A 13,448-nucleotide genomic window follows, 5' to 3' on the forward strand; every position below is an offset into this window, starting at 1 on the left:
GGAGGGGCAAGATACCTTTCACAGCCTGTCTGGTCTGATATCTTGTCCCTTGGGAGGACTGAGGCTGTTGCTGCTGGCCTTGTTGATTCTGCTGCTGCTGTTGCTGACGCTGGACCTTCTGCATGTGCCATTTCTGAGAAGACGTTTGAAACTTACTTGAAGAATTCCACACGACCCGCTGCACAGCTGGCGCAGTTTCCTTAGGGAGCAGTGGCCTCTGCTTTTTCACGGGGCTCCCGGAGGTCACCGGGGGAACAGTGATGGCGGGTGCAGCAATGGTGGTTGTGGCTGTGGTGACGCCTGCCGGGGAGGTTTGGGCAGCTGACCGGGTGAGGACAGGTGTTTCAGGGGGAGGATGGCTGCTGCTGGCACTAGAGGGTGGTGGGGCTTTACCTACAGCTAGTCACAGGAGAAAACACATATTTGACTTATGTTCATCAAACAATGGAAAAAAGCTCATTAAGATTTGTCTTGAGAATCAAATGAGATAGCATTTGCAAACCTTAAAGCACTTTATAAAATATCAGCTATTACTGTGAAGAAAAATTGATAATAATCATAATTATGATAATGACTGACCCTGAAATCAATAGTTATATTATGTGAAATATATAGATTATATTTTATATAATATTGCATAAATAGCATATACTATACATAGGTAATATAATACATATATTATACATAAACAATAGTACATATAATAGGTTGTATTATCTATACTGTATATAATATATTATATAATGGAAAATATTATAGTATATAATATATACCATTACAAATATATGATGTCACTGATATATGATATCTGTAAAATTTTTATATAAATATTATTTCCTTAGATACCCACAAACAATCCATTTCAGGGGTTTGTTCAGGTTGTTCAGGAAAATAGCAAAGGCATTATTATTTCTATTTTACAGATGAGAAAACTGAGACTTGGAGAAGTTAAATAACTAATAAGTGTCTGAGACAGCACAAGAAACCTGGCATTACCTTCTATCTATCTATCTATATATATATATATATTTATATATATTTATATATGGAGAGAGAGAGAGAATTTTGTCTCCCCCATTAGAATCACACTCCCCAAGACAACATTTACCTTTCTTTTTTTTGTTTTTGTTTTTTGCAAGGGAATGGGGTTAAGTGATTTGACCAAGATCACACAGTTAAGTATTAATGGTCTGAGGCTGAATTTGAACTCAGTTCCTCCTCACTCCAGGGTCAATGCTCTATCCACTGAACTACTTAGCTCCCCCCCAGCATCTGCCAGGACTCAGAACAGTGTCCAGGAAGCCCTCTGCTCCCCTTCTGAATAGTATGTACCATCTGTTGGTGTCCAGAATATGATAGGATTTCAAACAATTAAATCAGGGAGAAAAAAGAACCAGACCTGTTCAGATTTCATCCAGAGGATCTGATTAAGAATTCTAAGCACTTCTACTTACTACCCATATGACTTCAGGCAAGCATTTCACTTCTCTGGGTCTCAGTTTCCTCCTCTTTGAAATGAGGATAGATAGGAGGATCCAAGAACCCTTCTAGGTTTAGATCGAGGATAGTATTATTTTTTATTATTTATTGTTATTATTTAATTAAAACTCTTAAATGACATTATTTTTTTTATTCACAAAAAGATGGGTTTGGAGTCCCTGAAAACAACTGTAGAATTCTGAAATTGTGTATATCATTGCACTTTTATTTTTCACTTATTATTTAATATTATTATTACTTAGAGCAGCTAGGTGATACAATAGATAGACTACTGGGCTTAGAATAAGAAAGACTCATCTTTCTGAGTTCAAATCTGGCCTCAAACACTTCCTAGTTGTATGACACTGAAAGTCACTTAGCCCGATTTGTCTTAGATTCCTCATCTGTAAAATAAGCTGGAGAAGGAAATGGCAAACCTTCCAGTATCTCTGCCAAGAAAACCCCAAATGGGGTTACAAAGAGTCTGACCCAACTTAAAATGATTCAACAACAGTAACATTATTATATTTAATTAAAACTCTTAAGTGACAATATTATCCTAAGGAGATAAGTTTGGAGTCCTTGAAAACAACTGTTAAGTTTTTGAAATTGTGCTCAAAATTTCTCTTATTTTTTAAAAGCCAGTAGTTAAACATTAGTTTTCTAAACAGCCAAATTCCAAAGTTGCACATTCAAGGTACAATATTACAAACTGACATACCTATAAAGCAATCAGGAAAAAAAGACAGAGCAAGAAATAAGCAATATTCCTAAAAAAATTGACAATCTGTGGAGACAAAGACCACCCAGGCCACTAGAAAGCCTGAATTCATACCCTTCTCTCAAAACATTGAAATAAGGTTTCTCAAAAGAACAAGTGTGATTAAATCTTTGTGACATGAAATTACTTAATTAAAAAATATGCCCATCCTTTTAAAAGTTTATACTACCCCCATAAAAACTAATATAATTATATTCAGGGAAGATTTCAGTAAGCTAAATGTTTCTGGGAAGCCAAAGAGGATGAATGAAAGCAAATTGCCTGTTGTGACTTCTGGGATAAAATGTTCTCCCTCTGTGGTTTGGCTGAAAAAAATACGTCTGGATAACTACCATTAGGGAGGCAGGCCTAACACACTTCCAAACATGGGGATACCAAAAGTGGCTTGCCATCCCCCCATTTCTCCCTTCACCAGCAGCCTAACCCTATTATCTCTAGCCAGAACCATCCAGGCTTCTGATTGACACTTCCTGACTCCCACATACTCTCAGACCATGATGTTTAGTAACCAACCTCCCCCCCACAACGTGATATTATTACCCTTTGTCAGTCTCTTCAAAGAGCCTGAAAAGGGCAACTCCACTGATATAGTTTCAGAAGCATGCAAAAATTCCTATAATTCCTTTAGTGTTCTCCCAACTGCATTTTAAAAAAATTATATTCTTCATCTTAGAAAACAGTCTTAAAAAAGACTGGACCACCCACACAAAAGGTCAGGGTTGAAGAATAACCAGTTATCTTCTGTTAACCTCTACTTGTAAATCCTAAATCCATCTGTACCCACCCTACCCCTAACACAAGATGCTTTACAGAATGCACCTAAACCACCCAGAGCAGAAAATGAATAAGAAAAAAAGATTTAGGCAAGACTGGCAACATGCATGAGCTTGCCTTATCCAAAAATAACCAAGTTAGGCTCTGACTCCAATCATCTTGTACATGAAAGGCAAGCATCTGGTGGAAAACCAATTCTCTTACAAATTAACTCATTAAGCACCAGATATTTACCCTAGATCAAGAATTCTTCAAATTTTTGGTTTCAGGACCCCTTTATACTGTTAAGGAGGAGGACTCCCTTCCAAAGAGCTTATTTGACTTATAGCTATCAATATTTAAATACAATTCTTAGTGTTTTTTTCTAAAGAGTTTTAACCTCCTGAACTTCCTGAAAGGGTCTGAAGGACCATACTTCAAGGACCCTGACCTAGAACTAGAGCCTTAAGAAAAGGAGAAAATGAATCATGGATTTAAGGACTCTCTTAGAAAGGATTTATTTTCTTTCTCATTCATGATCTGTTGATAATTAGTTATAAAGCCAATTTAACCCCTTAGAGTTCACACACATCCACCAAATCACACACCAAAAGCATGAGAAAATATAATTTAACTCTATCTTATGAAGTTCAATAAAAAAATGTATATATTGAAAAGGATCACTTCTAAAAATAGCAGAACCACATAAAAAAAGGATTAAGACCACACTCTAATAATGAAATCATCTAGGGGGTGGCTAGGTGGCGTAGTGGATAAAGCACCGGCCATGGAGTCAGGAGTACCTGAGTTCAAATCCTGCCTCAGACACTTAATAATCACCTAGCTGTGTGGCCTTGGGCAAGCCACTTAACCTTATTTGCCTTGCAAAAACCTGAAATCATCTAGTCCAACTTCTGATAAATAGACTCTCTTTCTTCTATGGCAGTGACTTTTTACAACTTAGAGAAAGTAGTTCATATAGTGGAAAGAACATTTGCACTGAAGTCATCCAGATCTGGATTTGAATTCTGACTCTTCATTGATCAGCTGGGTGAACTCTTCTGATAAGAGGCAATAGGTGGTCTCCAGTTTCAATCCAGGACTGACCCAGCATTTTTTTAGGTTTTTGCAAGGCAAACGGGGCTAAGTGATTATTAAGTGTCTGAGACGGAATTTGAACCCAGGTACTCCTGACTCCATGGCCGGTGCTTTATCCACTATGCCACCCAGCTACCCCAAAATGAGCATTCTTTTTTTTTTAGGTTTTTTTTTTTTTTGCTAGGCAATGGGGTTAAGTGGCTTGCCCAAGGCCACACAGCTAGGTGATTATTAAGTGTCTGAGGCAGGATTTGAACTCAGGTACTACTGACTCCAGGGCCAGTGCCCTATCCACTGTGCCACCTAGCCACCCCCTTACCCAGCATTTCAAGATTAAGTCATTTAAAAGGACTTATAACCAAAAAGTAATTGGGATTCTTGTCACTTTTCTTGGGGAGGAGGGGGGAGAAGGCTGGGAAAAGGAGGAGGCATTCCCTTGGAATAAGGAACTCCAGGTGAAGAAGATTCCTCTGCCAACACAGATAGGCACCTGCTCACCAATTCAGCACTAGAGAAAGGTCAGGGTCACTGGGAAATTAAGTGACTAGCCACAGTCACACACTGTCATAGCCAACATGTATCAGAGGCAGAATCTGAACACAGCTCTTCCTAGTCCAAGGCCAGTTTTCTATCTACTATGAAAAGTTGAATTTCTTGTCATTATTCTTGTAATGACAGGTAAATAAAGTTCCTCAATTATCTAGTACAATAAAGTTTGAGTCCAATTATCCAACACTCCAACAGAGACAACATCCCTATTACTTCCAAACCCCTCACTGAATGTACTGACAGTTCCCAGAACGACACACAAAGATGACCAAAGGTTAGCCCCCTCCAGTTCTCTCCTTCCCTTCCATCTCCTTCCTGCAGAGACTTGCATCCTAGACTACACTGATGGGGGATACTCTCGTCAATTCAGCAATTCCAATGGGAAGGTTTGGTCGAGATGAGCAGAGGGTCCTACTTTCATCTGTAAATTGGGGAAAACAATCTCCATGGTATCTATATTTCATAGAATTGTTATGGAACCCAAATGCAGCAACTTTAAGGGACAGTCACCAGTGCTGTGATTTCACTAATAGAGAACTCTCCCGGAAGAAAAAACTTTCTCTACCAATCAGGTTATATAGTGACTTAGCTTTATGTCTATGTTTCATTGTATCTCTATTTACTTTGCTAAATATTTCCCTCATTTGGGAGTATTGTGGGCTAGATGCAGTCCACCATGGCTCATGGCTGACACTTCCAGTCTAATGACTTTTGGTTCCCCAGCATACCCACCCTCCCTCCTCCCTCCCCCCACCCCCGCCAGTCATCCTGACAAAGTTCAATCTCTATTCACTATGAAATGCTACCTCAAATTAAAACCTTAAAGCACTGTATTAATGGTTGGTGGTGTGGTGATTCAATACTAGGTAGTATAACTATAAGGTGGTTGGTAGCTGTGATGTATAAATGTTAGATATTGCTTTTTAAATAAATGCTAGTTGCTATTATAATATCAATGTTAGGTGTTCTTTGTCCCTTGTTATCAAAGAGAACCAACAACATCGTGAGGGTAATAGCTTTACTTGCATATGAATGGAATTTAAGTGAGATAGAGCTAGGTAAAGTTATCAGCCTCAGTCTATTCTTCAGAATGATAGAAGTCCAGTGGCAAGGTTGCAGGCAATGACCCAGAATGCAGTGAGTATCTTTGGCCTTTCTAAATTAAACCCAAAAACAACTCAGTCAGACTGCCTTCTAAAGGTCAATGTCAATAGCCTTTACAAAAAAATAAAGCAATGTGGCCTAGCAGAAAGAGCAATAAATCTGTAGTCAAAAATTATAGTTCACATCTGTGTATCGTTGGGCAAATAAAAGCCTCTCTGAACCACATCAGATATTGAGCAAGATTATTTCTGGGGGCGGCTCAGTCTTCTAAAACTCGTTCCAAGGTCATTTTCAAGTGGGACAGTCTGTGTTGTAGTTCAGCAGTTGTCCAACTTTTTGGTTTCAGGATTCCTTTTCACCCTTAAATATTACCGTGGGTCACCTTGATCACCCCCCAAAGATCTATTATTTACATGGGTTTTATCTATGGGTATCTGCCGAATTTAAAATTAGAACATATTAGAAATTTTAAGAAAATGGTTTTGACCACAGAAGGTCTTGAGTACCTTCCAGGGATTCCAGGACTTACAAGACCTTACATTACAATAGCTCAAGCCCTGCATGGTGCCTTCCAGTAGAGGATATAGATAAATCGGTTATCAAGCACTTAACTATGTGCAGGGACACTATGATAAGAGTAAAAAAAAATTGACATTGAATTTCATCAAGATTTACTAACTGGACCCCAAAATGCTGTCGAGTGTGATGGGCTCCTAATTGGCCTCCCAGCTACCCATATCTTCTCTCTCCAATCCATTCTCAACACAATTACCATAAACTGATAGCAATTTATACCATGATTACAATATAGTAAAGAGAAACAACCTCAAAAAAAAAAAATAGGAATCAGTGAACCAATTCCAACTTTTAAGGACTGATGATGAAGCAACTTCAATCCTCTCAACAGAGAAAATTGAAGGCTTACATTTCCAGATAACAACAAGGGTGTAAATTTGATGGACTTGTCTAGACTTACTTGTTACAAGTGAAAGCTATTGTGCTATCATTGTTTGAAAGGGGGTGGGAGTGAGGTTGTGATGCCCACTCCAATAAAACATATATATATACACACACACACACACACACACACAGAAAAAGGGAACAGGGCAATTATTAAATTGCATATAGCTTTAAACTACACTGAAAATTTTACCCATACTTTTTTTAAAATAAGCTTTATATAATACTCAGAACTGTATATACAATCCTCTTTTTCTGTTCTCTGTATATGGAAATGATTCATGTTTGTTGATGTTCTTCAGTTTAATAATTTTTAGGAGGATGAAAAGGTCACAGAAGCTGAAAATTGCAAACAGTAAAATAATCCTAAACGTGTTTAAATATGAATGGAAGACTTGGGAAACAACACAAGAACACAGGCCTTTAATTCTTTACTTCTAAGGGAATGCACTTTGATTGGGAACACAGTTAAAGAGTTGACCAAAACAATTAGAATGCTGCTAAGGGAAAAATTTCCATGTGATCAGAACAAAAACTGTGGATACAGGTTAAAAATAACTGATGACCTCTATGGCTGGATGGATGGAACTTCAGTAATTATGAAATCTGGGCTCCAGGCCTAGTTCAGTCTTGCTCAATTACCTCATCTTTAAAATGAGGGGGTTGGGCTACAAGATCTGGGAGGCCCCTTCCAGCTCTACAAGTCTGAGTTACTCTGTGACTAGCTGTGTGGCTTTGGACAAAATAACTATCCTGAGCTTGAGTTTCCTCATCTATGAAAAATAAAGATAAGAGCTACCTTCCCTACATCACAAGGGCTAGAGTGAGGATCAAAGAAAATAATTCCACTACTAAAAGATCTCTAATATCGAACTCTTTTTCTCCACGAAAACAGCTTCTACCCTAAGTATAACATCTCACCTACATAAATGCAATTATCTCTTAGCATTCAATCTCTCCCCTCTCCAATCCATTCTCTATACAGCTGACAAATTGCTGTTCTTAAAACAAAAATTCAACCAGGCTATGCCTCCATTCAAAAATCTTCAGTGGCTCCCCACTGCATCAAGATTAAAACACAGGGGTGGCTAGGTGGCACAGTGGATAGAGCACTGGCCCTGGATTGAGGAGGACCCGAGTTCAAAGCTGACTCAGAAACTTCATAATTACCTAGCTGTGTGACCTTGGGTAAGTCACTTAACCCCATTTGCCTTGCAAGAAAGCCAAAAAAATAATAATAATAATAAAACACAGCATATAGCTTGCTCTAACCTTGTTGGTTTATTTTCATCTTACTCTCCCCTTCATGTACTCTCGGCTCTAGTCCCTCTCTACATAGCACACATATACTCAAGTAGTCCATGTCTGAATGATATTTCATTTTCTCTGTACACAACTCACTCCACTCCATTTCCCCACCAGTTGCTTTACCCACTTAGGAAATACACCATCCTGAGTCCATCTCACCAGTGGTGAGCCTAGGTATCCCTACTCAAGGTCACCATTTTGTGAGGAGTGTGTAGCCTTGATGAGACTCTACTTGACTCTCTACTGCACCTCCCCACCAGGTGCCTTACCCACCCCCCACCCCCCCCCACACACACTCCAGCACTTCTTTGTATTTTATCTTCCTGTATAAAATGCTTAGGAATACCTGACATATAATAGTGACTTAATAAATGGTTGCTCCCCTTCGCCCTTCTCAAGGAGATATAGATGAATAAATACACAAGCTAGACCAATTATTATTTATCAAGTCTGTACTAAATGTTGAGAGTACAAAAAATAACAAAACAAAATGACCCCTCCTTTCTAGTATCTCAAGTTGTAACAGAGCATTTTATAAATATTATCTCATTTGATCTTGACAACAAGGTAAGTGCTAATACTATTCTCACCTTACAGTTGAGGAAACTGAGGCAGATGGAGGTTAAGTGACTTGCCCTATGTCCCACAGCTAATAAATTTCTAAGGCGAGATTTGAACTGAGATCTTTCTGATGTGATAGCCAATGCTCTATCCACTGTGCCACTTCTCTGAGGGAAGGGAGCAGTTCATCTTTCTTTATTCCCAGCACCCAGAGCACAATGGTTTGCACATGGTATTTACCAAATGAGATAAATCAAACTAATTAAATAACCCTCAGGTGCAAGATGGTGGCAAGACACCAAACTAAAACATCTGAAACGGACATAACTTACCTTCTTGTTTAATAGGTGGCTCCTTGGACTCCTTTTTGCTCTTCCGTCCTTCTCTGCCAGAATGATCTTCTCCAAGATCTATGACAAGTTCACTCTCTGAATCGGAGTCCAGACCTAAATGTACCGTAGGGGAGTCTGTCTCATCTTTGCCTTTAACTTTCTCTTTCACAGGATGGGGCAAAGTCTTGACCTTTTCTGAAAAATCCTTCTCAGGATCTGTAGTGGACTTTTCCTTGACCAGAGGGTCTGATTTTTCAGTGGGGGGAGATGTGCTTTTTAAATCTTCTTTAATTTCCACTGGAGTGGGGGGTTTAGGTTTTTTTTTCAAGGCTGCCGAATCTTTATCCGTTCGGCTACTTTCCTTGTCCTCTGTTTCCTCCTGTTCAGTCTTACTTTTCTGCTCATCATCACTGATGTACTCACTGTCACTTGTGTCCGATTTCTCTGAATCTTCTGAATCGCTGTGCTCTACTGCTGTATAAACATCTTCTGAGATTTCATTTATTCCTAGATGGGAAGGAGAAAAACCAATGAATGCCATATTCATTAAACAAGAGAAAGCCATGTCTCCACTGTAACCACCACACAAACATTTTCCATGTCAAACATTAAAGAGAAAACTAGATTCTTATTATGAATAGGTAGCAAGATGTGATAAGCAGGCTCAGGTGCCAGGTTCAAGTCACAGCATCACAGAATTTGAAAGATGAAAAGCACCTTCACAGCTAACTACTACAACCCATATCTGAAAGAAACCCCGCTGGTTTCAGAAAAACCTAAGAAAACTTGTTTGAACTAATGTAAAGTGAAGTGAGTAGAGCCAGGAGTAGAACAATTTATGCAACAACAACACTGTAAAGATAAACAACTTTGAAAGATTTAGTAACTGATCAACACACAATTCTAAAGACTCATAATGAACTGTTATCCACCTCCAGAGAGAAAAGTAATAGACCCAGAGAAAAGACTGAAGCATATTTTCTTCTCTTTTTTTGAATTACGATTAATTCAAGAATTTGTCTTACTTGACAATATATGTTTGCAATGCGTTTTGTTTTTCTTGCCTTCTTTAGTGGGAAAGGAAAAGGAAGGAGAGAATTCAGAACTTTAAATAAAATTAAAATATAAGAAAAAAATACTCATCTAACCTTTTGCTAGAAGAAAAACCCACCAACTTTCAAGGCATCCATTCCACTTTTGGATAACTGATAATTACTAAATTTTTTCCCAATATAAAGCCCCAAATGGTCTTTTTACAACATCTATCCACTGCTCCTAGTTTTAGGTTCTAAGGTCAGACAGAACTCTTATCTCTCCTCCACATTAAGTGTCCTTTAATAGTTATGGCCTTGGGGTTTTCTCCAAGCTAACATGCCCAATTTCCCATATCAATCTTCATAAGACATGGACCCAAGGCCCTGCGCCATCCTGGTTGCCCAGATCAGTATCTTCTCAACTTTATCACAAGCAATTCTCTTCCTTTCCCAAAGCCTGGGTCTTTTCATATGCTCAATGGAATACCAGAAGTACTACCCACCTTATAAAAGTGTTGTCACAAAGACTACCCTCTGTAAACTGTATTCTGTATATACTTATATGTATACCTATTTTCCCTCTGAATATTGAGAATCCTTGAGAGTTGAGATAATCTCATTCAATATATTTGTAGACCGAAGTCCCGAGTTCAAATCCTACCTCAAACACCTATTAGCTGTGCAATCCCAAGCAGGTCACTTCATCTTTTTTTTTGTTTGTTTGTTTTTTAGGTTTTTGCAAGGCAAATGGGGTTAAGTGGCTTGTCCAAGGCCACACAGCTAGGTAATTATTAAGTGTCTGAGGCCGGATTTGAACTCAGGTACTACTGACTACAGGACCAGTGCTTTATCCACTTCGCCACCTAGCCGCCCCCATGTCACTTAATCTTGTTCAACATCAGTTTCCTCGATTATAAAATGTGGATAATAACAGCACCTGGTTTCCAGGGTTGTTGTGAGATATTTGTAAAAGTAACTTTAAAAGACTATATATTATTATTATTATTATTATTCTATATAGAACATGCTTGATAAAATCTTGTTGATTTACTTAGATTAATATGCATCTAGAAATTATAAGAGCTTAAGTACTAGGGGCTGCTAGGTGGCAGAGTCAGGAGTATCTGAGTTCAAATCCAGCCTCAGACATTTGGACAAGCCACTTAACCCCATTGCCTTGCAAAAAAAAATACCTTAAAAAAAAATCCTATTATCTAGCTTAAGCTTCTGCTTTGTAGGGAGAGAAAATGAGGTTCAGAAAAGGGAAGTGATTTGTTAGTTTACATAGCCAAGAAGGGCAGTGACTTATTCAAGGTCACACAGTAGATTAAGAATAGAACCAAGAATCTCCTGGCTCACTTTGGAGTCTACGTGTATCAGAAAAGGAACAGGAGTTTCCTTCTAACCATTAAGATGATGCCTCCCCTTTAGTATTAGTATCCCATTAGTATCCAATGTTCACCCTTACTCTAGATCCATTCTGGAGCATATGCATAAAGTTCTTACACTAGCAACCCTGAAAATTTTCTAGATTCAAAAAAATCTCCCCTGAATATTTACCAGATATAAAAGTAAAATATCTGGCACATAGTACTTAATAAATGCTTACTGACTTAAGGTGATTCCACTTATCCATTATGATGAATATGATGTGGCTACCCAAAAAGTGTCATAGGTCCTCAGAAAAAAACTCAGGAAGGTCAAGGAAGGCTTCACCACCCAAGTAGTAGTGAGTGATATACCTTAAAGGACAGGTAGGATTTAAAGAGGTCATTTAAAGGGAAAGGTATTTGGGGTTTGAAGAATGGAGGGAAGAGAGAGCAGGAAAAAAAAGATGGAATTGGCACAAAGTAGGTTTTTTAATTTTTAATTATTTTTTCCAACTATATTTAAAGATAGTTTTCAGTATTCATTTTTGTAGTCTTCTCCCTCCTTTCCTTACCCCCATCCTAGGATAGCAAGTAATCTGAAAGGTTATACATGTAAAAATATGTTACATTTATTTCCATATTAGAAGAATCAGAATAAAGGAAAAAAATTAGAAAAAAGCAAAAAAATATTTTAAAAGGTGAAAATAGTATGCTTTATCTGTATTCAGATTCCATATTTATATGGATGGATCACAAGTCTTTTAGAACTGTTTTTGATCACTGTATTGCTGCAAAGAACTAAGTTTATCATAGTTGATTATCACACAATGTTACTGTTAAGATGTACAATGTTCTCCTGGTTCTGCTCAGCATCAGTTCATCTAAGTCTTTCCAGGTTTTTCTGAAATCTGCCTGGTCATCATTTCTCACAGAGCAAAAATATTTCATTACATTCATGTACCACAGCTTGAAGAACCTCTTTTGCTTTAAGACAGATCAAGTGCATCTTTTGCATGAAGCCTACCCTGAATCCAACTGCTAATGGCTTCCCAACTACCTCAGATTTAATCATTGGTATTTTTTTTAGGTTTTTGCAAGGCCAATGGGGTTAAGTGGCTTGCCCAGGGCCACTCAGCTAGTTAATCATAAAGTGTCGGGAGGCCAGATTTGAACTCAGGTACTCCTGACTCTGGGGCCAGTGCTCTATGCACTTCCCCACCTAGCCACCCCTTAATCATTGGTAATTAATCCCTTTACATTTAGGTTGTATCTACATTTTTATATGTCCTTGTTATCTCTTTAACTAGAATCTAAGTACCTTTCCAGGAAGAATTGTTTCATTTTTTCTACTTGTATTCTCAGTGTCTAGCACCTGGTTGGCGGTTAGTACCTGATGAAATAACTGATCTAGTTCAATGCCCCACTGCCATTTTTACAGACAAGGAAATGGAAACCCAGTGAGTCGAATTGCCTAAAGTCATATAGATTATAGGTGGCAGGGCTGGAAGTTGAACCCAGATCCTCTTAATTCTAAGCACTAAATAAAAGTTCTTAAGGTTTGAGATTTAGAACTGGAAGAGATCTTGGAAGCAGTCTAGTCTAACCTCCCCCATCCCCATTTTATAAATAAGCAAACTAAAGCTCAGAAATTAGGTGACTTGCCCATCAGAGGCATGCTTGAGTTCAGTCTTCCTTTTCCACAGTCAACACTCTATTGCTCCACCACACTTGTTTGTCACAGTTTTCAAAGGGGACCAATGACACTGATGTTTTGACTCATATGTGAATTGAATTTAAGAGACATAGAGTTGTGCAAAGTAGTCCACTTCATTCTTTCTTCTGAAGTCATCAAAGCCCCAAGCTCTAAGCGCTCCACAGTAAGTACCTGCCTTAGTCTTCTTTATGGCCTCTGGAACAAACTGTTCTCACCTGCCAATTCTACTAGGAGAAGTCTTCATGTGCTTAGGTAGACATCCCCCTAACTCACAGATGGGTTCAAGGGTTGTCAGTTATCCTCAGCTGGGTTTAGCCCCTCTGCCAAGATGGTTTCCCCAGGATGTTATTGTTTCACATGCCACTGTTTCTTGGAGATACTGATAAGAGTTGTGTGATGGGGGAA

General features: G+C 38.5%; 1 protein-coding gene across 22 annotated transcripts in view; it reads right to left on the minus strand.

Annotated features, from left to right (window-relative positions):
- ZMYND8 (zinc finger MYND-type containing 8) overlaps positions 1 to 13,448 on the minus strand; it is a 148,252-nt gene that overhangs the window by 20,682 nt on the left and 114,122 nt on the right. For all 22 annotated transcript variants that reach the window (XM_074210179.1, XM_074210174.1, XM_074210172.1 and 19 more), the window contains 2 exons: positions 8,926 to 9,432; positions 16 to 399 (listed from right to left, as the gene is read on the minus strand). In XM_074210179.1, coding sequence (XP_074066280.1) covers positions 16 to 399; positions 8,926 to 9,432 — 891 coding nt within the window. The remainder of the gene's footprint in view (positions 1 to 15; positions 400 to 8,925; positions 9,433 to 13,448) is intronic.

This window comes from Macrotis lagotis, chromosome 1, assembly GCF_037893015.1.
Source record: "Macrotis lagotis isolate mMagLag1 chromosome 1, bilby.v1.9.chrom.fasta, whole genome shotgun sequence".
Classification (NCBI taxonomy): Eukaryota; Metazoa; Chordata; class Mammalia; order Peramelemorphia; family Peramelidae; genus Macrotis; species Macrotis lagotis.